This window comes from Salmo salar, chromosome ssa24 (assembly GCF_905237065.1).
Source record: "Salmo salar chromosome ssa24, Ssal_v3.1, whole genome shotgun sequence".
In the NCBI taxonomy this organism is placed as follows: domain Eukaryota; kingdom Metazoa; phylum Chordata; class Actinopteri; order Salmoniformes; family Salmonidae; genus Salmo; species Salmo salar.
In genome coordinates this window covers 38,794,367-38,819,381 of record NC_059465.1, presented here as the reverse complement: position 1 = coordinate 38,819,381, position 25,015 = coordinate 38,794,367, and the positions used below count along the sequence as shown (strand labels likewise).

General features: G+C 44.0%; 1 protein-coding gene across 2 annotated transcripts in view; it reads right to left on the bottom strand.

Annotated features, from left to right (window-relative positions):
- unc5ca (unc-5 netrin receptor Ca) overlaps positions 1-25,015 on the bottom strand; it is a 318,721-nt gene that overhangs the window by 2,813 nt on the left and 290,893 nt on the right. For both annotated transcript variants that reach the window (XM_045707149.1, XM_045707150.1), the window contains 5 exons: positions 24,722-24,890; positions 21,035-21,268; positions 15,186-15,335; positions 14,782-14,946; positions 2,310-2,491 (listed from right to left, as the gene is read on the bottom strand). In XM_045707149.1, the coding sequence (XP_045563105.1) occupies positions 2,310-2,491; positions 14,782-14,946; positions 15,186-15,335; positions 21,035-21,268; positions 24,722-24,890 (900 nt within the window). The remainder of the gene's footprint in view (positions 1-2,309; positions 2,492-14,781; positions 14,947-15,185; positions 15,336-21,034; positions 21,269-24,721; positions 24,891-25,015) is intronic.

The following is a 25,015-nucleotide window of genomic DNA, read 5'->3' as shown; positions in this document are numbered from 1 at the left end:
CTAACTTAAGGATGAGGATGCTCCTGCTTAGATGTGAACTAACTAAAGGATGAAGATGCTCCTGCTTAGATGTGAACTAACTTAAGGATGAAGATGCTCCTGCTTAGACGTGAACTAACTAAAGGATGAAGATGCTCCTGCTTAGATGTGAACTAACTAAAGGATGAAGATGCTCCTGCTTAGATGTGAACTAACTTAAGGATGAGGATGCTCCTGCTTAGACGTGAACTAACTAAAGGATGAAGATGCTCCTGCTTAGATGTGAACTAACTAAAGGATGAAGATGCTCCTGCTTAGATGTGAACTAACTTAAGGATGAGGATGCTCCTGCTTAGATGTGAACTAACTTAAGGATGAGGATGCTCCTGCTTAGATGTGAACTAACTTAAGGATGAGGATGCTCCTGCTTAGACGTGAACTAACTTAAGGATGAGGAGTAGGATGCTTAGACGTGAACTAACTTAAGCAGCCTCTGCCTTCCCCCCCCAGTGCACAGACAGAGAAGAGGGGGGAGAGGCTTGACTTTAGGACCCCGCTTCTGCCTTCTCTCCCTTCCTCCCTCCCTTCCTCCCTCCCTTCCTCATCTTCTGTTGCTCGCTTGTCTCACTCTCTCTATCCACATGTGTCAGCTGTCTTAATCTAAAAATGTATCTTGGTGATAAACATGGGTCTATGTCTGAAGTCTTGCTAACCACTGCTTCAAATCGGGTTAAGCCACTCGAGGACAGTCATAGCTTGCCTACATAGGCAAGGGTCACCACAATTATGGATGGGGTAGGTGGTGAGGATGTGACATCAGTGTGTGCATTTATAAGGTTGTGTGCAAGGGTGTAGGGTGAAGTTGCCCCTAGACACTGATCTTGGGTCAGTTTTGCATTTCCCCCAATAAAGGTTAAGGTTAGGATTGGGGGATGGGAAGCTGTATGTATGTACAGTGCCTCCAGAAAGTATTCATACCCCTTGACATATTCCACATGTTGTTGTGTTACAGCCTGAATTGAAATATATTGAAAATGAAATCCAGAAATATATCATTTACATAAGTATCCACACCCCTGAGTCAATACACGTTAGAATCACCTGCGATTACAGCTGTGAGTCGTTGTCTTTAAGGGCATTGCACACCTAGATTGTACAATATTTGCATATCATAATTTTTTGAATTCTTCAAGCTCTGTCAAGTTGTTAATCATTTTTGAACAGACATGTTCAAGTCGTGCCAAAGATTTTCAAGACGATTTAAGTCAAAACTGTAACTACGCCACTCAGGAACATTCAATGTCGTCTTGGTAAACAACTCCGGTGCATATTTGGCCTTATGTTTTAGGTTATTGTCCTAATGAAAGGTGAATTTGTCTCCCAGTATCTGTTGGAAAGCAGACTGAACTAGGATTTTGCCTGTGCTTAGCTCTATTGCGTTTCCTTTCATCCTAAAAACCTCCCTAGTCATTGCCGATAACAAGCATACCCATAACATGATGCAGCCACCACCATACTTGAAAATATGATGACTGGTACTCAGTGATGTGTTGTGTTGGCTTTGACCCAAACATAACACTTTGTATTCAGGACATAAAGTTAAATTCTTTGCAATTTTACTTTAGCGCCTTAATGTAAACAGGATGCATGTTTTGGAATATTTTTTATTCTATCCAGGCTTCCTTCTTTTCACTCTGTCATTTAGGTTAGTATTGTGGAGTAACAACTGATGATGGATCAACAACATTGTATTCTCCTGTATCTTTGTAGTCACTGGGTGTATTGATACACCATCCAAAGTGTAATTAATGACTTCACCATGCTCAAATGGATATTCAATGTCTGCCTTCTTTATTGTTACCCATCTACCAATAGGTGCCGTTCTTTGCGAGGCATTGGAAAACCTCCCTGTTTGTGGTTTAATCTGTGTTTGAAATTCACTGCTAGACTGAGGGACCTTACAGATAAGTGTATGTGTATGGTACATAGATGAGGTAGTCATTCAAAAATCATGTTAAACACATATTTTTGCACACAGTGAGTCCATGCAACTTGTGTGACTTTTAAGCAAATTTTTACTCCTGAACTTATTTAGGCTTGCCATAACAAAGAGGTTGAATATTTATTGACTCAAGACATTTCAGCTTATAATTTTGAATTAATTTGTAAAAATTTTGAAAAACATAATTCCACGTTGACAATATGGGGTAAAGTAGGCCAGTGACAACATCTCAGTTTAATCCATTTTAAATTCAGGCTGCAACACAACAAAGTCACGGGGTGTGAATACTTCCTGAAGGTGCTGTATGTGCTGGGGTGTTCCCTCTGACCTGTCCAGGTTGAGTTTGTGGGCCAGCATCCTCCAGTCATTGGATCCTCTGGTCTGGGGTGCGTCCAGGCTGCCACAGAGCTTCTGTCTGATGGAGAGAGGGATACGGAAGGCGTTGAGCCCCACCAGGGTGGTGATGTTGCTAGCCGGGTCCATGAGAGACGTGTCGATGTTCTGGGTGTCCTGAGATGGAGAACAGACAGACACACAAACAAAGAGCGTTAGCTGTGTGATGACAGGGCTGAGGGAGGGGGGGGCTGAGGGGGGTTCTTCTATGCTTTTGGGGACCTAAAATCCCCCAAAGTCCCCACAAGGATAGTTAAACAACATGTCCCCATGAAGACAAAGGTTATTTTAAACTTAGGGGTTAGGTTTAGGGTTGCAATTAGGGTTTACTGGTTATCTTTAGGGTTAGGAGTTAGGTTTAGGGTTACGTGTTAAGGTTAGGGTAAGATGATTGGGTTAGGTTTAGGGTTACGTGTTAAGGTGAGGGTAAGATGATTGGTTTAGGGAAAATAGGATTTTGAATGGAAATACATTTTAGGATAGAAGAACAAAACAACTGCATGTGTTTTAAGTTTCCATTACTTTAGCAGAAGCTCTTATCCAGAGAATGCATACATTTTCCTAAGTAGTCCCCCATGGGAATCAAACCCACAACCCTGGCGTTGCAAGCACCATGCACTACCAACTGAGCCACAATGGACCACATGGTATTTATCATCCAATGAAATGCTTACTTGCAGGTTTCCACTCGACAATGCAACAACAATAAGAAATGAAAGCTGCAAGCAGTGTTGCCGGGGTTCAGCTGTGTGCCAACTGTGAAACCATCAGGACAAATTGGTGACACTGCCCTAGGATGAATTACAGTACTTCTTACTAAGCTTGCCAAATATCAGAACTCAAAATCAAACTGATCATGCAATATTATTTGCTTTTGATGTATTTTGGACCATTTTTCAATGATGTTGACTACGTTAAACGTCTTCTCCAGAACTGCTGAACCAGATTTGGTCAAATATATATAAAAGTATGTGAACACCCCTAAAATGTGTTCAAATTAGTGGATTCGGCTATTTCAGCCACACCCATTGCTGACGGGTGTAAAGAAATGTGCACACAGCGATGCAATCTCCATAGACAAACATTGGCAGTAGAATGGCCGTACTGAAAAGCTCTGTGACTTTCAACATGGCACCGTCATAGGATGCCACCTTTCAAACAAGTCAGTTCGTCAAATTTCTGCCCTGCAAAAACTGGAAGTGCTGTTATTGTGAAGTGGAAACGTCTAGGAGCAACAACGGTAGGCCACACAAGCTCACAGAACGAGACCGCTGAGTGCTGAAGCGTGTAGCGTGTAAAAATCGTCTGTCCTCGGTTGCTTCACTCACTACAGAGTTCCAAACTGCGTCTGGAAGCAGCATCAGCACAATAACTGTTTGTCGGGAGCTTCTTGAAATGGGTTTCCATGGTCCGAGCAGCCACACACAAGCCTAAGATCACCATGTGCAATGCCAAGCTCCAGCTGGAGTGGTGTAAAGATTGCCGCCATTGGACTCTGGAGCAGTGGAAATGCGTTCCCCAGAGTGATGAATCACGCTTTACCATCTGGCATTCCAATGGACGAATCTGGGTTTGTCGGATGCCAGGAGAACACTACCTGCCCGAATACATGGTGCCAACTGTAAAGTTTGGTGGAGGAGGAATAATGGTCTGGGGCAGTTTTTCATGATTTGGCTAGGCCCCTTAGTTCCAGTGAAGGGAAATCTTAACGCTACAGCCTACAATGACGTTCTAGATGATTCTGTACTTCCAACTTTGTGGCAACCATTTGGGGAAGGCCCTTTCCTGTTTCAACATGTCAATGTCACGTGCACAAAGCGAGGTCCATACAGAAATGGTTTGTGTGGAAGAACTTGACTGACCTGCACAGAGCCCTGACCTCAACCCCATCGAACACCTTTGGAATGAATTGGAACATCGACTGCGAGCCAGGCCCAATCGCCCCACATCAGTGCCCAACCTCACTAATGTTCATGGCTGAATGGAAGCAAGTCCCTGTAGCAATGCTTCAACATCTAGTGGAAAGCCTTCCCAGAAGAGTGGAGGCTGTTATAACTCTATATTAATGCCCATTATTTTGTACTGAGATGTTCGAAGAGCAGGTGTTCACATATTAATGTTTTTTCCTGTCCAACAGCGCCACAATGTGGCCAACCTCAACCATATTTTACAGGTTAGCTAGACTCATATCCTTGAGCATGTGTGCCAAATTCCATCTCTCAGAGTCAGACAGATGAAGATATATAAAAATGTGCCTGTTATATCGTCACTGTGTGGTCGATATGAATGTGCTAGCATATGTTAAGCCTTGACAGTGTTTATCCGTGACTGATTTATATGGATATATGTGACAGACCACACCCACCACACCCACGTGAATGTTTATTGGTCAGTTATGGCCATGGTGTTTGACGTACTAGTCTGGAGTATAGTGCATTTACAGACCTTGGTCCATAGATGCCATATATCAAGTTTTGCAAATAAATGTCATCACTCTAGATCACACGGGTGCGTGGCTGACCTTACAAAGTTAGCATTTTCAATCACTTGTTAAACCACCACCATGTGGCCAATTGGCATGGTATTGCATTAGAGGGTGTGGCCCTTGGGCCTTTACCAAGTTGCTAAATCGCACAGTCTTGGGCCTTTTCATCTCATGGAAATGGGGATATTTTCACCAAAATGGCAGAAAAAGGAACATAATAATAACAATAACGAACGGGAGCAAATGTAATAGGGCTTCGACAGCTGCTCTGCTTCAACCTCTAATGATGAAAGAGACATGGCAGTAGAATATAATAAACATTTTAGCATTTAATACAGGAAGGCACAATTTATTGTCCAATATTTATACATGTATCAGAGAAAGGGGGGATGGGGGGGGGGCAAGTCCTTAAACTGCGCAATATTAGCAATAGTAAATCTGGTAGCAGCAGTTGTGATGTGTATGAAACATGAATATATGTGTGTGTTTGTGTGTGTGTGAGTGAGTGAGTGAGTGCGAAGGTGTGTGAGTATGCTGGCTGATACTGTACTCAAACAGCAGGCGAATAGAAAAGCCCCACAGCGGGCATTTCAAAGCAGGGAATAATAAATCTGTTAAATAACTACCCTTGTGAACATGCTAGGGTGTCTCCTCCTCCTACATCAGTTCCTGTCCAAAAATGGTGCCTGTTCTCCACTGAAGCCTCTTTATACTGCATCTGGCTGTTGTTCTCTCTCTCTCACACACTTACAAGTACACAAGCACGCACGCACAAACACATACAACATTGCATGTCTTACTGGGAGGAATTGTCCCATAATTCCTGTTTTCATCACAGTTGGCCGCTCTGCCTGATTATAAATGCTTTTCCTGATGAATTCCAATAACAAACAAAGAGAACCCGTCCCATAGCTCTGCTCTTTCCTCTAACTGCCAAAACAGCATTTCTACTAAAAAAGAAAAGGGATCATTGATATGAAATGGAAAATAAACTCTGTTGATACAAATGATTTCTATTACAAGTCTACTTAGCCCTTAGTGAAACAGCACTTCTTACGCTGTCGGAAAGACAAGCAGATTGATCAAAATAGCTTTGTTTGATACCCAGCCTGGACCATACATGGGCTTTTACACAGCGACAGAAAAGCAGGCAGACACCAGCACAAGTACTACAAGAGGGAAGTTAACAGCAGACGGGGTCAATAGCGGACAACAGCAGATTAAACTGTTCATTAAATAAATAAAATAAGTATAATTTATTTTGTTATTTGTAAACTCAGGTTCCCTTTATCTAATATTAGGTTTTGTTGAAGATTTGATAACATTAAATATAACAAATATGCAAACATTTTGAAAATCAGAAAGGAGGCAAATACTTTTTCACGGCACTGTACATCCAACCCCTCATAGTCACACTAACGGGCCCTCAACATAGATATTAAGTGTGTTGATGAATATACCCTCATCAACATATCAACTCTCGTCTGCTTCTATGCTAGAATTTAGACTGACAACCCATATGAAAAAATACTATAGTATACTATGGTTGAAATAATGTAGTATTACTATATTGATATACTATAGTATTTACTGTAGTATTTTTGTGTACATGACTATAGCATGACTGCAGGGCAGCAGGTAGCCTAGAGGTTAGAGCATTGGGCCTGTCAGCGAAAGGTCGCTGGTTCGAATTCCAGAACCGACAAGGTTAAACCTCTGTTGATGTGTCCTTGTGAAAGGCACTTAAATTTGCTCTACTATGGCTGAAAAATATACCCTGTAAAACAACACATTTCACTGCACCTATCTTGTGTATGTGACATTAAAAACATAGTTTTTCATTTGTATTTTATTTAGTATTCACTGTAGTGTTGTTGTGTAGTATTCACTGTGGTGTTTTTGTGGACATGACTGTAATGGTGAATAATATAGTAAACTTCAGAAAAAACACTACAGTGAATGCTATACAGTATACTACAGTCATGTCCACAAAAACACTACAGTGAATTGTCATGACTGGCCTGTTCGGGTCAGGTTACCGTTGACCACACTCCTACAAGAGACATCTCTCACACCCACTAGAGGGGAGAGATCGAGAGGTATGGGGGTGGGGGGGTTTTATGACACCTCACGCCCATTGTAAATCTTAAAGCAGCAGACAAAATCCCTTTGTCCTTTCACTGTGGAGGAATGGAATGTATGATGGGCCTATGGAGAACCTACCTCAGAACAGCAACATGCAATAAATGGATTTTGGGACAATATGTTTCGTCAGCCAAAATGGTAGTAATGACGATAGATGGAATATGAAAATGAATATAATTTTTGTTCTGTTATTAAAAGTTAAATGACAACGTTATAACAAAAACTTGCAACTTGAATATTTACCTGATGTTTGCATACGGTACGTTGTGTGGAAAATGTCCAGATCAAAGAGAATGTTTTTGTAAAGATGAAATGTGAAGTTAGTTGTCTAAATTGGGTCTGAGTAAAATCCAGACCTTGCCTCGTAACTAGTTACGCCCAGAAAACTTGCCCTGAAGGCGGAAACGCCCATTTCTGACCCGAGGGTCTACAACATGTGAGTTAAGAATTAACATCATGACTAGGTGACCAAGCGCTGCAGCCAAGGTCTGAGTAGTCAGCAACCACAAAACGCAACACGAGGTTCAAGAAGACAAAGGAACCTTTTAACAATTTATGCTACGGATGAGTAGCTGCGTCTAAGAGGGTGAATTCAAGCAGGACCACCTGGTTACCACTCTCCAAGGAATCGTGTCTACACTGCTTTCATTCCTCACTGGAGCCCTGAGCTACACGACTGGCTGTCCTCAGAAGACTCCTTTCAGAACAAGGGCGAGGAAACCAACCACTACGAGAAAGGACACTGACATCGTCTGGACAATCCAGAGAGTTACACCTGGTAACAACAGAAGTGTTCTCCATCAGAGGAGAAGTTGTAACTCGGTCCACGAGGAGATACCCCATCGGAGACCTTCGACATGTAATTACATCATTATATTCTGACCCATAAGAGCAGCAGTTCGGGGCAAGGTTAGGGTTAAACTAAGCATAGTTTACAAATGTACCCTAGTGTGCTTTTCTCTCGTGCACTCTCTCTTTCTCTCTCTTTTTAACCTGTTAGGGCTAGGGGGCAGTATTGACACGGCCGGATAAAAAACGTACCCGATTTAATCTGGTTACTACTCCTGCCCAGTAACTAGAATATGCATATAATTATTGGCTTTGGATAGAAAACACCCTAAAGTTTCTAAAACTGTTTGAATGGTGTCTGTGAGTATAACAGAACTCAAATAGCAGGCCAAAACCTGAGAAGATTCCATGCAGGAAGTGGCCTGTCTGACAAGATGTGTTTCATCTAGGCTGTTTTTATTGAAGACTTAGGATCTTTGCTCTAACGTGACACTTCCTACGGCTCCCATAGGCTCTCAGAGCCCGGGAAAAAGCTGAACGATATCGAGGCAGGCTCTGGCTGAAACACTTTATCGCGTTTGGCAACTGGCCGATCAGAGTACTGTGGGCTTAGGCGCGTGCCCGAGTCGACCGAATGCTTTATTTTCTTTCCTCTGTTTACCTAAACGCAGATTCCCGGTCGGAATATTATCGCTTTTTTATGAGAAAAATGGCATAAAAATGTATTTTAAACAGCGGTTGACATGCTTCGAAGTACGGTAATGGAATATTTAGAATTTTTTTGTCACGAATTGCGCCATGCTCGTCACCCTTATTTACCCTTTCGGATAGTGTCTTGAACGCATGAACAAAACGCCGCTGTTTGGATATAACTATGGATTATTTTGAACCAAACCAACATTTGTTATTGAAGTAGAAGTCCTGGGAGTGCATTCTGATGAAGACAGCAAAGGTAATAACATTTTTCTTATAGTAAAGCTGACTTTGGTGAGTGCTAAACTTGCTGGGTGTCTAAATAGCTAGCCCTGTGATGCCGGGCTATCTACTGAGAATATTGTAAAATGTGCTTTCACCGAAAAGCTATTTTAAAATCTGACATATCGAGTGCATAGAGGAGTTCTGTATCTATAATTCTTAAAATAATTGTTATGCTTTTTGTGAACGTTTATCGTGAGTAATTTAGTAAATTCACCGGCAGTGTTCGGTGGGAATGCTAGTCACATGCTAGTCAGATGCTAATGTAAAAAGCTGGTTTTTGATATAAATATGAACTTGATTGAACAAAACATGCATGTATTGTATAACATAATGTCCTAGGGTTGTCATCTGATGAAGATCATCAAAGGTTAGTGCTGCATTTAGCTGTGGTTTGGGTTTATGTGACATTATATGCTAGCTTGAAAAATGGGTGTCTGATTATTTCTGGCTGGGTACTCTGCTGACATAATCTAATGTTTTGCTTTCGTTGTAAAGCCTTTTTGAAATCGGACAGTGTGGTTAGATTAACGAGAGTCTTGTCTTTAAAATGGTGTAAAATAGTCATATGTTTGAAAAATTGAAGTTTTTGCATTTCTGAGGTTTTTGAATAACGCGCCACGGGATTACACTGGCTGTTACGTAGGTGGGACGATTTGGTGCCACCTAGCCTAGAGAGGTTAAATCCCCATTTTGTGTAACACGTGTCATATTGTGTTGGTCCGCTAGGGACCTGTTTCATTGTACTAAGTTCTAATCAATAGCCTAGACTGTGTGTTTGTGTATCTGTATCTTATATTATCATTTTAGCTTGTTAGTAAATAAATAATCAACTCAATTGGTGTGGTATGGACTTATTTAGTGGGACTTGGGTTTGTTCAGATTCCCGGATTATGTGACGTTCAGAATGACTGTAGAGGAAATTAATTAATTAGCGACTGTTGTAAAATCGATATTCTGATATTCTTTGAGTTAATTTGGGAAATAGAAACTCAATAAAGCCAAACGTTCCCATGGTGCCCCAGGTTACTGAGTTAATAATTACCTGATTCATTTAATCATGTAATTATAAACAGTTAACCATTCGATGAACAGCAGTCGTTACAGTAATCAATCCAACGTCACGACAGAATACTACAGTCATGTCCACAAAAACACGACAGTGTTGCAAAGTGTACTATACTATAAATATTGTAGTATTACTATAGTAAAAATTGTAGTATATACTAAAATGACTAGTGTTTTGTGAACATTACTGTAGAATTAGCAATAATGTTATCTGTTTAAGAAAAACATCATTCTATTTCACTGACAGCTGAAAAAAAATTAGAATGAAGGGCAATTGATTAGAGGTTCAAAAAGCTTTCCGCAAAAAGAATAGGCACAATCCACAATGCTTTCACACGACATGGCTTGCTACATGGTTGTCCCTGTTTTGACACCGCAGGAAAATCAAAGTGCTGAAAGTCCAGTAGCGTCTACCCTAAACCCCTGTAGATAAATGTTTTAAAAAGGTTAGTGTGTGCCAGTCCTGGACTGTCGATTTAAAGTAAAAATTTGCTTAGCTACTTTCTCTTAGTAGAAGAGCAGTATGTGACCATCTTTTCATGGAAGTCTCTTTTCTCTGGCAAGGTTAATGTCAGAGAGTGTGGTATAGAGATGCCAATATTACTCAGACTGTGGTATAGAGATGACAATTTACCCAGACTGTGGTATGGAGATGACAATGAGCGCTGACAGAGAGGGCTGTCTTGCTTCTAGCTCTTAGGAAACTTTGCAGTACTTTGTTTTTTTATTTATTATTTCTTACATTATTAGCCCAATATCCAACTTAGGAGGCGCACACACCACCCACCGCTTCAGAGTATAATACTTGCTAATGTTCAGTCTCTGGCCAATAAAGTGGACGAGCTCAGGGCGAGGATCTCCTTCCAGAGAGACATCAGGGATTGTAACATACTCTGTTTCACGGAAACATGGCTCTCTCGGGATATACTGTCTGAGTCGGTCCAGCCAGTTGGGTTGTCAGTTCATCGCGCAGACAGGAATAAATATCTCTCCGGGAAGAAGAAGGGCAGGGGTGTATGGTGATGATTAACGACTCATGGTGTAATTGTGATAACATACAGGAACTCAAGTCCTTTTGTTCACCCGACTTAGAATCCCTTACCATCAAATGCTGGCTGTATTATCTCCCAAGATAATTTTCTTTGGTTATAGTCACGGCCGTGTATATCCCCCCTCAAGCCGATACCACGACGGCCCTCAAAGAACTTCACCGGACTTTATGCAAACTGGAAACAACATATCCTGAGGTTGCATTTATTGTAGATGGGGATTTTAACAAAGCGAATTTGAGGACTAGGCTGCCGAAGTTCTATCAACACATTGACTGTAGTATTCACGCTGCTAAAACACTCGCACTGCTACTCCAACTTTTGGAATGCCTACAAGGGCCTCCCCTGCCCTCCTTTCGGCAAATCTGACCACGACTCCATTTTGCTCCTCCCTTCCTATAGGCAGAAACTCAAACAGGAAGTACCCGTGCTAAGGACTATTCAACGCTGGTCTGACCAATCGAAATCCATGCTACAAGGCTGTTTTGGTCACACAGACTGTGATATGTTCCAGGTAGCTTCTGAGAATAATATCGACGAATATACTGAAACGGTGAAAAAGTGTATAGGAGATGCTGTACCCACCGTGACTATTAAAACCTACCCTAACCAGAAACCATTGATAGATGGCAGCATTCGTGCAAAACTAAAAGAGTGAACGACCACATTTAAACATGGCAAGGTGATTGGGAATATGTCAGAATACAAACAGTGTAGTTATTCCCATAGGGCGGCGCACAATTGGCCCAGTGTCGTAGGGGTTTGGCCGGGGTAGGCCGTCAATGTAAATAAGAATTTGCCTAGTTAAATAAAGGTTACATTTTAAAAAATTATGTTATTTAAAAATTCCCTCTGCAAGGCAATCAAACAGGAAAAACGCCAGAATAGAGACAAAGTGGAGTCGCAATTCAACGGCTCAGACACAAGACGTATGTGGCAGGGTCTACAGACAATCACGGACTACAAAAGGAAAACAAGCCACGTCGCGGACACCGACGTCTTGCTTCCGGACAAGCTAAACAACTTCTTCGCCCACTTTGAGGTTAACACAGTGCCACCAACGTGGCCCACTACCAAGAACCGTGGGCTCTCCTTCTCCTTCAGGCTCTCCTGGCCGATGTGAGTAAGACATTTAAGCGTGTTAACCCTCGCAAGGCTGCCGGCCCAGACGGCATCCCTAGCCACGTCCCCAGAGCATGCGCAGACCAGCTGGCTGGTGTATTTACGGAAATATTAAATCTCTCCCTATCCCAGTCTGCTGTCCCCACATGCTTCAAGATGGCCACCATTGTTCCTGTACCCAAGAAAGCAAAGGTAACTGAACTAAATTACTATTGCCCCGTAGCACTCACTTCTGTCATCATGGAGTGCTTTGAGAAGCTAGTCAAGGATCACATCACCTCTACCTTACCTGTCATCATAGACCCACTTCAATTTGCTTACCGCCCCAATAGATCCACAGACTATGCAATCGCCATCACACTGCACACTGCCCTATCCCATCTGGACAAGAGGAATACCCATGTAAGAATGCTGTTCATAGACTACAGCTCAGCATTCAACACCATAGTTCCCTCCAAGCTCATCATTAAGCTCGAGGCCCTGGGTCTGAACCCCGCCCTGTGCAACTGGGTGGACTTCCTGATGGGCCGCCCCTAGGTGGTGAAGGTAGGAAACAACACCTCCACTTCACTGATCCTCAACACTGGGGCCCCACAAGGGTGCATGCTCAGCCCTCTTCTGTACTCTCTGTTCACCCATGAATGTGTGGCCAAGCACACCTCCAACTCAATCATCAAGTTTGCAGACGACACAACAGTAGTAGGCTTGATTACCAACAATGACGAGACAGCCTACAAGGACGTGGTGAGGGCTCTGGGAGTGTGGGGCCAGGAAAATAACCTTTCACTCAATGTCAACAAAACAAAGGAGATGATCGTGGACTTCAGGAAACGGCAGAGGGAGCACCCCATATCCACATCGACGGGACAGTAGTAGAGAAGGTGGAAGTTCAAGTTCCTTGGTGTACAGCTCACTGACAAACTGAAATGGTCCACCCACACAGACAGTGAGGTGAAGAAGGCGCAACAGCGCCTCTTCAACCTCAGGTGGCTTAAGAAATTTGGCTTGACACCTAAGACCCTCCCAAACTTTTACAGATTCACAATGGAGAGCATCCTGTCGGGCTGTAACACCACCTGGTACAGCAACCACAGCCTACAACAGCAGAGCTCTCCAGAGGGTGGTGTGGTCTGTCCAACTCATCACCATTGGACAGACTACCTGCTCTTAAACGCTAGTAAAATCAAATGCATGCTTTTCAACCATTCGCTGCCTGCACCCGCCTGCCCAACTAGCATCACTACTCTGGATGGTTCTGACTTAGAATATGTGGACAACTACAAATACCTAGGTGTCTGGTTAGACTGTAAACTCTCCTTCCAGACTCATAGTAAACATCTCCAATCCAAAATTAAATCTAGAATCGGCTTCCTATTTTGCAACAAAGCCTCCTTCACTCACGCCGCCAAACATACCCTCGTAAAACGGACTATCCTACCGATCCTCGACTTCGGCGATGTCATTTACAAAATAGCTTCCATTTCTCTGCTCAGCAAACTGGATGCAGTCTATCACAGTGCCATCCGTTTTGTCACCAAAGCCCCTTATACTACCCACCACTGCGACCTGTATGCTCTAGTCGGCTGGCCCTCACTACATGTTCGTCGCCAGACCCACTGGCTCCAGGTCATCTATAAGTCTATGCTTGGTAAAGCTCCACCTTATCTCAGCTCATTGGTCACGATAACAACACCCACCCGTAGCACGCGCTCCAGCAGGTATATCTCACTGGTCATCCCCAAAGCCAACAACTCTTTTGGCCGCCTTTCCTTCCAGTTCTCTGCTGCCAATGACTGGAACGAATTGCAAAAATCGCTGAATCTGGAGACGTATATTTCCCTCACTAACTTTAATCATCAGCTATCTGAGCAGCTAACCGATCACTGCAGCTGTACATATTCCATCTGTAAATAGCCCACCCAATCTACCTACCTCATCCCCATACTGTTTTAATTTACTTTTCTGCTCTTTTCCACACCAGTATCTCTACTTGCACATCACCATCTGCTCATCTATCACTCCAGTGTTAATTTACTAAATTGTAATTACTTCGCTACTATGGCCTATTTATTGCCTTACCTTCTCACGCCATTTGCACACACTGTATATAGACCTTCTTTTTTTATGTGTTATTGACTGTACGCTTGTTTGTTCCATGTGTAACTCTGTGTTGTTGTTTGTGTCGCACTGCTTTGCTTTATCTTGGCCAGGTCACAGTTGTAAATGAGAACTTGTTCTCAACTAGCTTACCTGGTTAAATAAAGGCGAAACAAAAATAAAATAAAAAGACTGAAAAACAGCATCTATCTCAAAGCCATCAGACTGTTAAATTGAGCTTGCCTGGCACAATGGAACCAACCAAGTCAAAAGCAAACGAGGAAACTCGTCTCATCCTGCACTCCAGGCAGCCAAAAGCAAATGCTTAATAAAGTATTCTAAATATTTCAAATAGTATTTGGACCTAGGTCTGGAGTGTAGTTAGAGATGGTTTAGGTCTGGTGTGTAGTCAGAGCTGGTCTAGGTCCGGAGTGTAGTTCGAGCTGGGTTTTACCTCAGAAGTCGGGAGTGTAGCTGGAGCTGGGTTTTACCTCAGAAGGTCAGAGTGTGCTATAGTCAGAGTGTGCATCCCAAATGGCAACCTTTATAGTGCACTACTTTTGACCAGAGCACTGGTCAAAAGTAGCGCACTACATATGAAATAGGGTGCCATTTGAGTCACACACACAGAGTGTACAGTGTATCCAGTAAAAGGTGGTGTGAGGTTTGAGTCTCACCTCAGACAAAGTGCTGCTGAGCTGAAAGATCTGCCCCTCCCCTTCTACTTGGCGTACACACAGTTTACAGCTGAGCTCTGTGGTGCTGGAGCTGAACCGCTCCAGGGTGAAGGTGCAGTGAAGGGTCCGCTGGCAGCCACTCCACACCTGGTAGAAGGGGATCTCCTACACACACACACACACACACACACACACACACACACACACACACACACACACACACACACACACACACACACACACACACACACACACACACACACACACACACCATTTATTCACTATATATTGCATGTACATGGTCATTTTCAATCACTGAAATCTATGTATCGCCATACCAGTCGAGCAGACCAATAAAGGTGTACATGGTCTATGACAACTTTCAAGTTTCACCATGAGCTCACCTGGTACTTGGCAAGCAGCTTGCTCTTCCACTGTCCGTGGGGGACGTCGTGGACAGAGAGGCGCAGGTTGTGGGTGCTGTCCTTGAAGTTCAGTGTCTTTGGTTCATCCAGCAGCTTCCCTCCCATCTGGGTCTCCATCTGAAGTACTTCCTACAGCCGCAAAGACAATAACACAATGAAGTACCTCCTACAGCAGCAAAGACAATAACACAATGAAGGACTTCCTACAGCAGCAAAGACAATAACACAATGTACAACTTGACTTACATTGACTTTTGACTGACTGAACTTTTGACTTACGGTAACCGCAATGGTAGTATCCATTACAACACTGGATGCATAAGCCTATGGCTGTATGAGGCTTGTGCAAACCAGCAGACGGGTGAAGTCATTGTATTAGCGTACAGTGAGCTCCAAAAGTATTGGGCCAGTGATATTTTTTGTGGTTTTAGCTCTGTACTCCAGCACTTTGAATTTAAAATGATACAAAGACCATGCGGTTAAATTGCAGACTGTCATCTTAAATTGAGGGTATTTTCATCGTTATCGGGAACTGTTTAGAAATTTTAAGAGACCAAAAGTATTTGGACAAAATCACTTATATGTGTACAGTGAGGGAAAAAAGTATTTGATCCCCTGCTGATTTTGTACGTTTGCCCACTGACAAAGAAATGATCAGTCTTTAATTTTAATGGTAGGTTTATTTGAACAGTGAGAGACAGAATAACAACAAAACAATCCAGAAAAACGCTTGTCAAAAATGTTATAAATTGATTTGCATTTTAATGAGAGAAATAAGTATTTGACCCCCTCTCAATCAAAAAGATTTCTGGCTCCCAGGTGTCTTTTATACAGGTAACGAGCTGAGATTAGGAACACACTCTTAAAGGGAGTGTTCCTAATCTCAGTTTGTTACCTGTATAAAAGACACCTGTCCACAGAAGCAATCAATCAATCAGATTCCAAACTCTCCACCATGGCCAAGACCAAAGAGCTCTCCAAGGATGTCAGGGACAAGATTGTAGACCTACACAAGGCTGGAATGGGCTACAAGACCATTGCCAAGCAGCTTGGTGAGAAGGTGACAACAGTTGGTGCGATTATTCGCAAATGGAAGAAACACAAAAGAACTGTCAATCTCCCTCGGCCTGGGGCTCCATGCAAGATCTCACCTTGTGGAGTTGCAATGATCATGAGAATGGTGAGGAATCAGCCCAGAACTACACGGGAGGATCTTGTCAATGATCTCAAGGCAGCTGGGACCATAGTCACGAAGAAAACAATTGGTAACACACTACGCTGTGAAGGACTGAAATCCTGCAGCGCCCGCAAGGTCCCCCTGCTCAAGAAACCACATATACATGCCCATCTGAAGTTTTCCAATGAACATCTGAATGATTCAGAGGACATCTGGTGAAAGTGTTGTGGTCAGATGAGACCAAAATGGAGCTCTTTGGCATCAACTCAACTTGCCGTGTTTGGAGGAGGAGGAATGCTGCCTATGACCCCAAGAACACCATCCCTACCGTCAAACATGGAGGTGGAAACATTATGCTTTGGGGGTGTTTTTCTGCTAAGGGGACAGGACAACTTCACCGCATCAAAGTGACGATGGACGGGGCCATGTACCGTCAAATCTTGGGTGAGAACCTCCTTCCCTGGGTCTTCCAGCATGACAATGACCCAAAACACACGGCCAAGGCAACAAAGGAGTGGCTCAAGAAGAAGCACATTAAGGTCCTGGAGTGGCCTAGCCAGTCTCCAGACCTTAATCCCATAGAAAATCTGTGGAGGGAGCTGACGGTTCGAGTTGCCAAACGTCAGCCTCGAAACCTTAATGACTTGGAGAAGATCTGCAAAGAGGAGTGGGATAAAATCCCTCCTGAGATGTGTGCAAACCTGGTGGCCAACTAAAAGAAACGTCTGACCTCTGTGATTGCCAACAAGGGTTTTGCCACCAAGTACTAAGTCATGTTTTGCAGAGGGGTCAAATACTTATTTCCTTCATTAAAATGCAAATCAATTTATAACATTTTTGACATGCGTTTTTCTGGATTTTTTTGCTGTTATTGTGTCTCTCACTGTTCAAATAAACCTACCATTAAAATTATAGACTGATCATTTCTTTGTCAGTGGGCAAACATACAAAATCAGCAGGGGATCAAATACTTTTTTCCCCTCACTGTATTAAAGAAGTCAAAAGGTTAGTATTTGGTCCCATAATCCTAGCACCAATGTCTACATCAGGCTTGTGACTCTACATTTGTTGGATGCATTTGCTGTTTGTTATGGTTGTGTTTCAGATTATTTTGTGCCCAATAGAAATTCATTGTAATAATGTAGTGTCATTTTGGAGTCACTTTTGTGGTAAATAAGAAAATAGTATGTTTCTAAACACTTCTATATTAATGTGGATGCTGCCATGATTACGGAAAATCCTGAACGAATTGTGAAGAATGATTGAGAAAGTAGAGGCATAAATATCATAGCTCCCCATGCAAGAAGTTACAACGTATTTTTTACTAACCTCTGCTGCTATTGTAATGGTAAGAGGTTAGGGGGTGTTATACTGTATTTGTGCTAGTAACTTTCTCACAAACGTTTCAATTTAGATTTTATAGGGCCCGTTCCAAATGGCACCCTATTCCCAATATAGTGTCCTACTTTTGACTAAGGCCCATAGGGATCTTAATAAAAATAGTGCACTAGTACATAGGAAATAGAGAGTCATATGAAACACATCCATTGTCTATATCAACTAGTCTGGTGTAAAAGAAGGGTACCAAAAGGTCCACAATAGACTGCAAATACTGTACAGCGACTGCATTCTTGATGTTCAATAATGTACAAGATCATTATTAGAATGTCACCCCATCCTCCAACAACTACTGCAGTATTAGAATATCCATCGACTCCGCCTCTTCCTCCAACAACTACTGCAGTATAAGAATACCAATTGACTCCGCCTCCTCCTTCAACAACTACTGCAGAATAGAATACCAATCGACTCCGCCTCCTCCTCCTTCAACAACTACTGCAGTATAAGAATATCAATAGACTTCGCCTCTTCCTCATCTTCAACAACTACTGCAGTATAAGAATATCAATCGACTCCGCCTCCTTCTCCTCCAACAACTACTGCAGTATAAGAATATCAATCGACTCCGCCTCCTTCTCCTTCAACAACTACTGCAATATAAGAATATCAATCGACTCCGTCTCCTCCTCCTTCAACAACTACTGCAGTATATGAATATCAATCGACTCCGCCTCCTCCTTCAACAACTACTGCAGTATAAGAATATCAATCGACTCCGCCTCCTTCTCCTTCAACAACTACTGCAGTATAAGAATATCAATCGACGCCACCTCCTTCTCCTTCAACAACTACTGCAGTATAAGAATATCAATCGACGCCACCTCCTCCTCCTTCAACAACTACTGCAGTAAAAGAATATCAATCGACGCCACCTCCTCCTCCTTCAACAACTACTGCAGAATAGAATACCAATCGACTCCGCCTCCTCCTCCTTCAACAACTACTGCAGTATAAGAATATCAATAGACTTCGCCTCTTCCTCATCTTCAACAACTACTGCAGTATAAGAATATCAATCGACTCCGCCTCCTTCTCCTTCAACAACTACTGCAGTATAAGAATATCAATCGACTCCGTCTCCTCCGCCTTCAACAACTACTGCAGTATATGAATATCAATCGACTCCGCCTCCTCCTTCAACAACTACTGCAGTATAAGAATATCAATCGACTCCGCCTCCTTCTCCTTCAACAACTACTGCAGTATAAGAATATCAATCGACGCCGCCTCCTTCTCCTTCAACAACTACTGCAGTATAAGAATATCAATCGACACCGCCTCCTCCTTCAACAACTACTGCAGTATAAGAATATCAATCGACTCCGCCTCCTTCTCCTTCAACAACTACTGCAGTATAAGAATATCAATCGACGCCACCTCCTCCTCCTTCAACAACTACTGCAGTATAAGAATATCAATCGACTCCGCCTCCTCCTTCAACAACTACTGCAGTATAAGAATATCAATCGACTCCGCCTCCTCCTCCTTCAACAACTACTGCAGTATAAGAATATCAATCGACGCCACCTCCTCCTCCTTCAACAACTACTGCAGTATAAGAATATCAATCGACTCCGACTCCTCCTTCAACAACTACTGCAGTATAAGAATATCAATCGACTCCGACTCCTCCTTCAACAACTACTGCAGTATAAGAATATCAATCGACTCCGCCTCCTCCTTCAACAACTACTGCAGTATAAGAATATCAATCGACTCCGACTCCTCCTCCAACAACTACTGCAGTATAAGAATATCAATCGACTCCGCCTTCTCCTTCCAGAACTACTGCAGTATAAGAATATCAATCGACGCCACCTCCTCCTCCTTCAACAACTACTGCAGTATAAGAATATCAATCGACGCCACCTCCTCCTCCTTCAACAACTACTGCAGTATAAGAATATCAATCGACTCCGACTCCTCCTTCAACAACTACTGCAATGTAAGAATATCAATCGACTCCGCCTCCCTTCTCCTTCAACAACTACTGCAGTATAAGAATATCAATCGACTCCGCCTCCTCCTTCAACAACTACTGCAGTATAAGAATATCAATCGACTCCGCCTCCTTCTCCTTCAACAACTACTGCAGTATAAGAATATCAATCGACTCCGCCTTCTCCTTCCACAACTACTGCAGTATAAGAATATCAATCGACTCCGCCTCCTCCTCCTTCAACAACTACTGCAGTATAAGAATATCAATCGACTCCGCCTCCTGCTCCTTCAACAACTACTGCAGTAAAAGAATATCAATCGACTCCGCCTCCTCCTTCAACAACTACTGCAGTATAAGAATATCAATCGACTCCGCCTCCTTCTCCTTCAACAACTACTGCAGTATAAGAATATCAATCGACTCCGTCTCCTCCTCCTTCAACGACTACTGCAGTAAAAGAATATCAATCGACTCCGTCTCCTCCTCCTTCAACAACTACTGCAGTAAAAGAATATCAATCGACTCCGCCTCCTCCTTCAACAACTACTGCAGTAAAATAATATCAATCGACTCCGTCCTCCTCCTTCAACAACTACTGCAGTAAAAGAATATCAATCGACTCCGCCTCCTCCTCCTTCAACAACTACTGCAGTATAAGAATATCAATCGACTCCGCCTTCCCCTCCTCCTTTAACAACTACTGCAGTAAAATAATATCAATCGACTCCGCCTTCTCCTTCAACAACTACTGCAGTAAAAGAATATCAATCGACTCCGCCTCCTCCTCCAACAACTACTGCAGTATATGAATATCAATCGACTCCGCCTCCTCCTTCAACAACTACTGCAGTATAAGAATATCAATCGACTCCGCCTTCTCCTCCTCCTTTAACAACTACTGCAGTAAAAGAATATCAATCGACTCCGCATCCTCCTTCAACAACTACTGCAGTATATGAATATCAATCGACTCCGCCTCCTCCTTCAACAACTACTGCAGTATATGAATATCAATCGACTCCGTCGCTTCCTCATCCTCCAACACACCAACTACAAAATTCCCTTTGAAAGCAAGACCAATTAAAGTTACTTTGGCATATCATTAAACACCAACCTAACATTTTGTTTTCAAACTATCCTCCCTTGAAATGTTGTGAGTGAGTGTGAGTGAGTGAGTGGGGTGCACAGGTAAGCGAGAGAAAGTATGACTTCATTGGTGTGCGTTGTGTACGGTGTCCATATTGGGAGTCCCAAGGAGTCCCAAGCTGTCAGTGAGGCTATCTTAATGCTGCCCCCCCAACCCCGTACCTTGAGTGCGTCCTGGGTGTCGTCCAGACAGTAGACTCTAATGTGGTACTCCAGGGTGGTGCTTGACACAGGGCCGAAGATGGCCAGTTTGAGGCGCTTGGCGGCAGCCTTGCTGACAGACTGGCCCACCAGGCAGTAGGTCCCCAGGGTCTCTGTCAGTAGATGACATGCCTCCTCATCCATCTGGATATAGCAGGGTGTGGTGAAGTTCTCCTCCCCGACCACTACCACGTCCTGAAAGGGACACACACACACACGGTTATTGTATGATGAGAGTGGGCATATTTCATTCCCCTGATAGAATTTCAACTCTTCAGAGAAACCCTTGTCCATACAGCATGGTTTTTGTGTGTGTGTGTGTGTGTGTGTGTGTGTGTGTGTGTGTGTGCACAAACAGCACACACTGGCCAAGTCTGACCTCTCCTCTAAGTCTCCTCTTTCTTGTTCCATAACTCTGTTTACCCACACTGTGATCCTGTACCTTCTTTTATCTATAATCCTTATCCTGACGCCTACAGTACACCAGCCACACACAAACATTCATTTTCCTGCTGTTATGAGGGGAGAAAGAAAGGAATTAAAAGCCTTTGCAGTAAGCTTGGCCATTAAACAGTATAACAGCAACATTAAAGCTGGTCTTTAGCCTCTTTAATAGGACCTCAGAGACAGCACCAGTCATATAATGAGAGAATAGCAAGGCAAAGGGTGGGGTACAGTACTGCATTGAAGGCTAGGCTGGACGACTGTTCACTTCCATTTAGACTACAATTAACCAATGGGTTGAAGCATGGATATGTACGGATTCTAACGCCTTCAGAATTCTCGTGGTACTGATGTGGTATTAAAATGTAAAGTAAAAATGAAGCATAAAGGTCCAGCGATAGACTAGCATCCTGTCCAGGAGGTGTACTGGTACATCAAGCTGTCTGTCTCACTACAGAAACAGGAGAAAGACTAGCGTCCTGTCCAGGAGGTGTACTGGTACATCAGGCTGTCTGTCTCACTACAGAAACAGGAGAAAGACTAGCGTCCTGTCCAGGAGGTGTACTGGTACATCAAGCTGTCTGTCTCACTACAGAAACAGCGTCCTGTCCAGGAGGTGAACCTTCGTCCCAGTCTGAGGTCTTGATCGCGCTGGAGCAGGTTTTCATCAAGGATCTCTCTGTACTTTGCTCCTTTCATCTTTCCATCGATCCTGAATAGTCTCTTTACATTTCAATTGAGCTATACCGCAGATCGTCTGCGATACGGATTGAATCGAGCCCTTAAGTTGTCTTTTTTCATTTGACTTTTGTATCGGAGTTGTTGCTCCTTTCCACCCCCCGCCACCTTCTGAAGGATGATATATCTATAGTCTGGTCTGGTATGGAAGAGGACACATTATTATAGATCAACTCAGGTCCTTTTTCTGAAATGACTATTGAGCTCCAAATCACACCTTATCTGGAGTTATGTGCCTTTTGATGAGCCGTATCAATACGAGGTTGTAGAAAACCAATATTGTGTGAATCAGTTATTGCTTCTAACCACAGCTGTGATTTTTCCCAGAATATAGCTGACAGGCTGTGTCCAACTCTATGGCTGTGTCCAACTCCATGGATTGCATTCTGATCTGTGGCTCAATAAACCTAAGCACACACCCACCCACACACACACTGCATGCATAATTGTGGGCAGACATTGTGTTTCTGTGCGATAACAACAGTGACGCCTGCAGACAGTCTTATCACAAACAGTAACAACACGCCACCAATACAGGACCAGGTGGGCCTCTATCACACACACACCACTCCTCAGAGGTAGTCTGCTCACGCTGTGAGAGAGGGAGGGAAGGAGAGAAAGGAGAGAGGGAGAGATGGAGCAGAGGGAGGGAGGGATGGAGCAGAGGGAGGGAGGGATGGAACAGAGGGAGGGAGGGATGGAACAGAGGGAGGGAGGGATGGAGCAGAGGGAGGGAGGGATGGAGCAGAGGGAGGGTAGGAGAGAAAGGAGGGAGGGAGAGATGGAACAGAGGGAGGGATGGAACATAGGGAGGGAAAGGAGGGAGGGAACGGAGGGAAGAAGGGATGGAACAGAGGGAGGGAGGAAGGGAGAGATGGAACAGAGGGAGGGAAGAAGGGATGGAATGGAGGGAGGGTGGGATGGAACAGAGGGAGGGAGGAAGAGATGGAACAGAGGGAGGGAGGAAGGGAGAGAGGGAGAGAACGGACGGAGGGAGGGAAAGGAGGGAGGGATGGAACAGAGGGAGGGATGGAACAGAGGGAGGGAGGAAGAAATGGAATGGAGGGAGCGAAAAATGGAAGGAGGAAGGGAAAAATGGAACAGAGGGAGGGAGAAATGGAAGGGAGGGATGGAGGGAGGGAGGGAGGGAATGGAGGAAGGGAGGGAGGGATGGAACAGAGGGAGGGATGGAGCAGAGGGAGGGATGGAACAGAGGGGGAGGGAGGATGGAACAGAGGGAGGGAGGGATGGAGCAGAGGGAGGGATGGAACAGGGAGGGAAGGGAGGGAGGGATGGACAAGGGAGGGAGGGATGGAGCAGAGGGAGGGAGAGAGGGAGAAATGGAACAGAGGGAGGCAGGGAAAGGAGGGAGGGAGGGATGGAGGGATGGAACAGAGGGAGAGATGGAACGAAAGGAGGGAGGGAGGGATGGAACGGAGGGAGGGAGGGAGGGAGGGAGGGAGGGAGGAGGGAGGGAGGGAGGGAGGGAGGGAGGGAGGGAGGGAGGAGAGAGGAGAGAACGGAGGGAGGGAGGGAGGGAGAAATGGAACAGAGGGGGGAGGGAGGGATGGATGGAACAGAGGGAGAGATGGAACAGAGGGAGAGAGGGAGAGATGGAATAGAGGGATAGATGGAACAGAGGGAGAGAGGGAGAGATGGAACAGAGGGATAGATGGAACAGAGGCAGGGATGGAACGGAGGGATGAAACAGAGGGGTGGAGGGGTGAAACTGAGGGGTGGAACTGGAGCAAATTCCTTGTGCTAACAGTTTTTCAACCATCCTGCTGGTCTAATTGAGTTTGGGTGGTGTGTTTACAGAGCCCTGCCAAGCGTGGCCCAGTCTGTCTTCTCCCCCTGCCATAACTACACTTATCCCATTCTACAAGCATGTGTCTGCATCCCAAATGGTACCCTGTATAGTCCCCTACCTTTGACAAGAGCCTGTATAGTCCCCTACCTTTGACCAGAGCCCGTATGGAAGAGGATGCTATTTGGGACGCAGCCTGTCTTTATGTCTATATTGGCATGGGGGACCTCTGCAGTTCCTCCTACCCTGGAGACATGTCTGTTCCTCCAGACTATATCTTCTGTATACAATTCAACACTATGACTTCCTTGTCAACAGTAGGTAAAGTATACACATATATGGTATATTTAATCTGACAAAGCTTCATGACAAAAAATGTTTTTCAGGCTTTTGCAAGCATCAATATTTCAGTTGTATTCTTCAATGACTAGTCACACCCTCTCAGCTATAGGTTGTGTTCCCCTGCTCAGACGTTGCATGCATCAACCAATGGTCGCGTGCGATGTCATCGACTGTGCAGTCAGGCACCAGATTGCTGATACATGTGGTTAGCTGATACGTATTGTAAAACCTGGCATACGTCTGAGCAGGGGAACTGAGCAGGGGAACATGATCTGTGACTTATAAATAAGCCTGACCATTACAGCTAGCGTTCTCACCTCCCATTGGCCCTGATTCAGCTGGTTCTTCAACTGGATCTGCCAGTCGTCTCCGTCGGCCTCGGCACAGTGATGAATGGTGAGGATGACTGGGCGGGTCAGGAGGGCCCCTGGGGGACCACAGCTCACCACGGGGCTCAACACTGTCTGAACATCCTCTACCGGTGGCCTAGAGAGCGAGAGAAGGAGAGAGAGAGATTTTAAAATGCTCCCTTCAGGGCAAAATGTATTGTCACTGTAGTAAACTTTTTTTTTTACAGAACCTCAACTGATGTTTGCAGATGTGTGAATTTC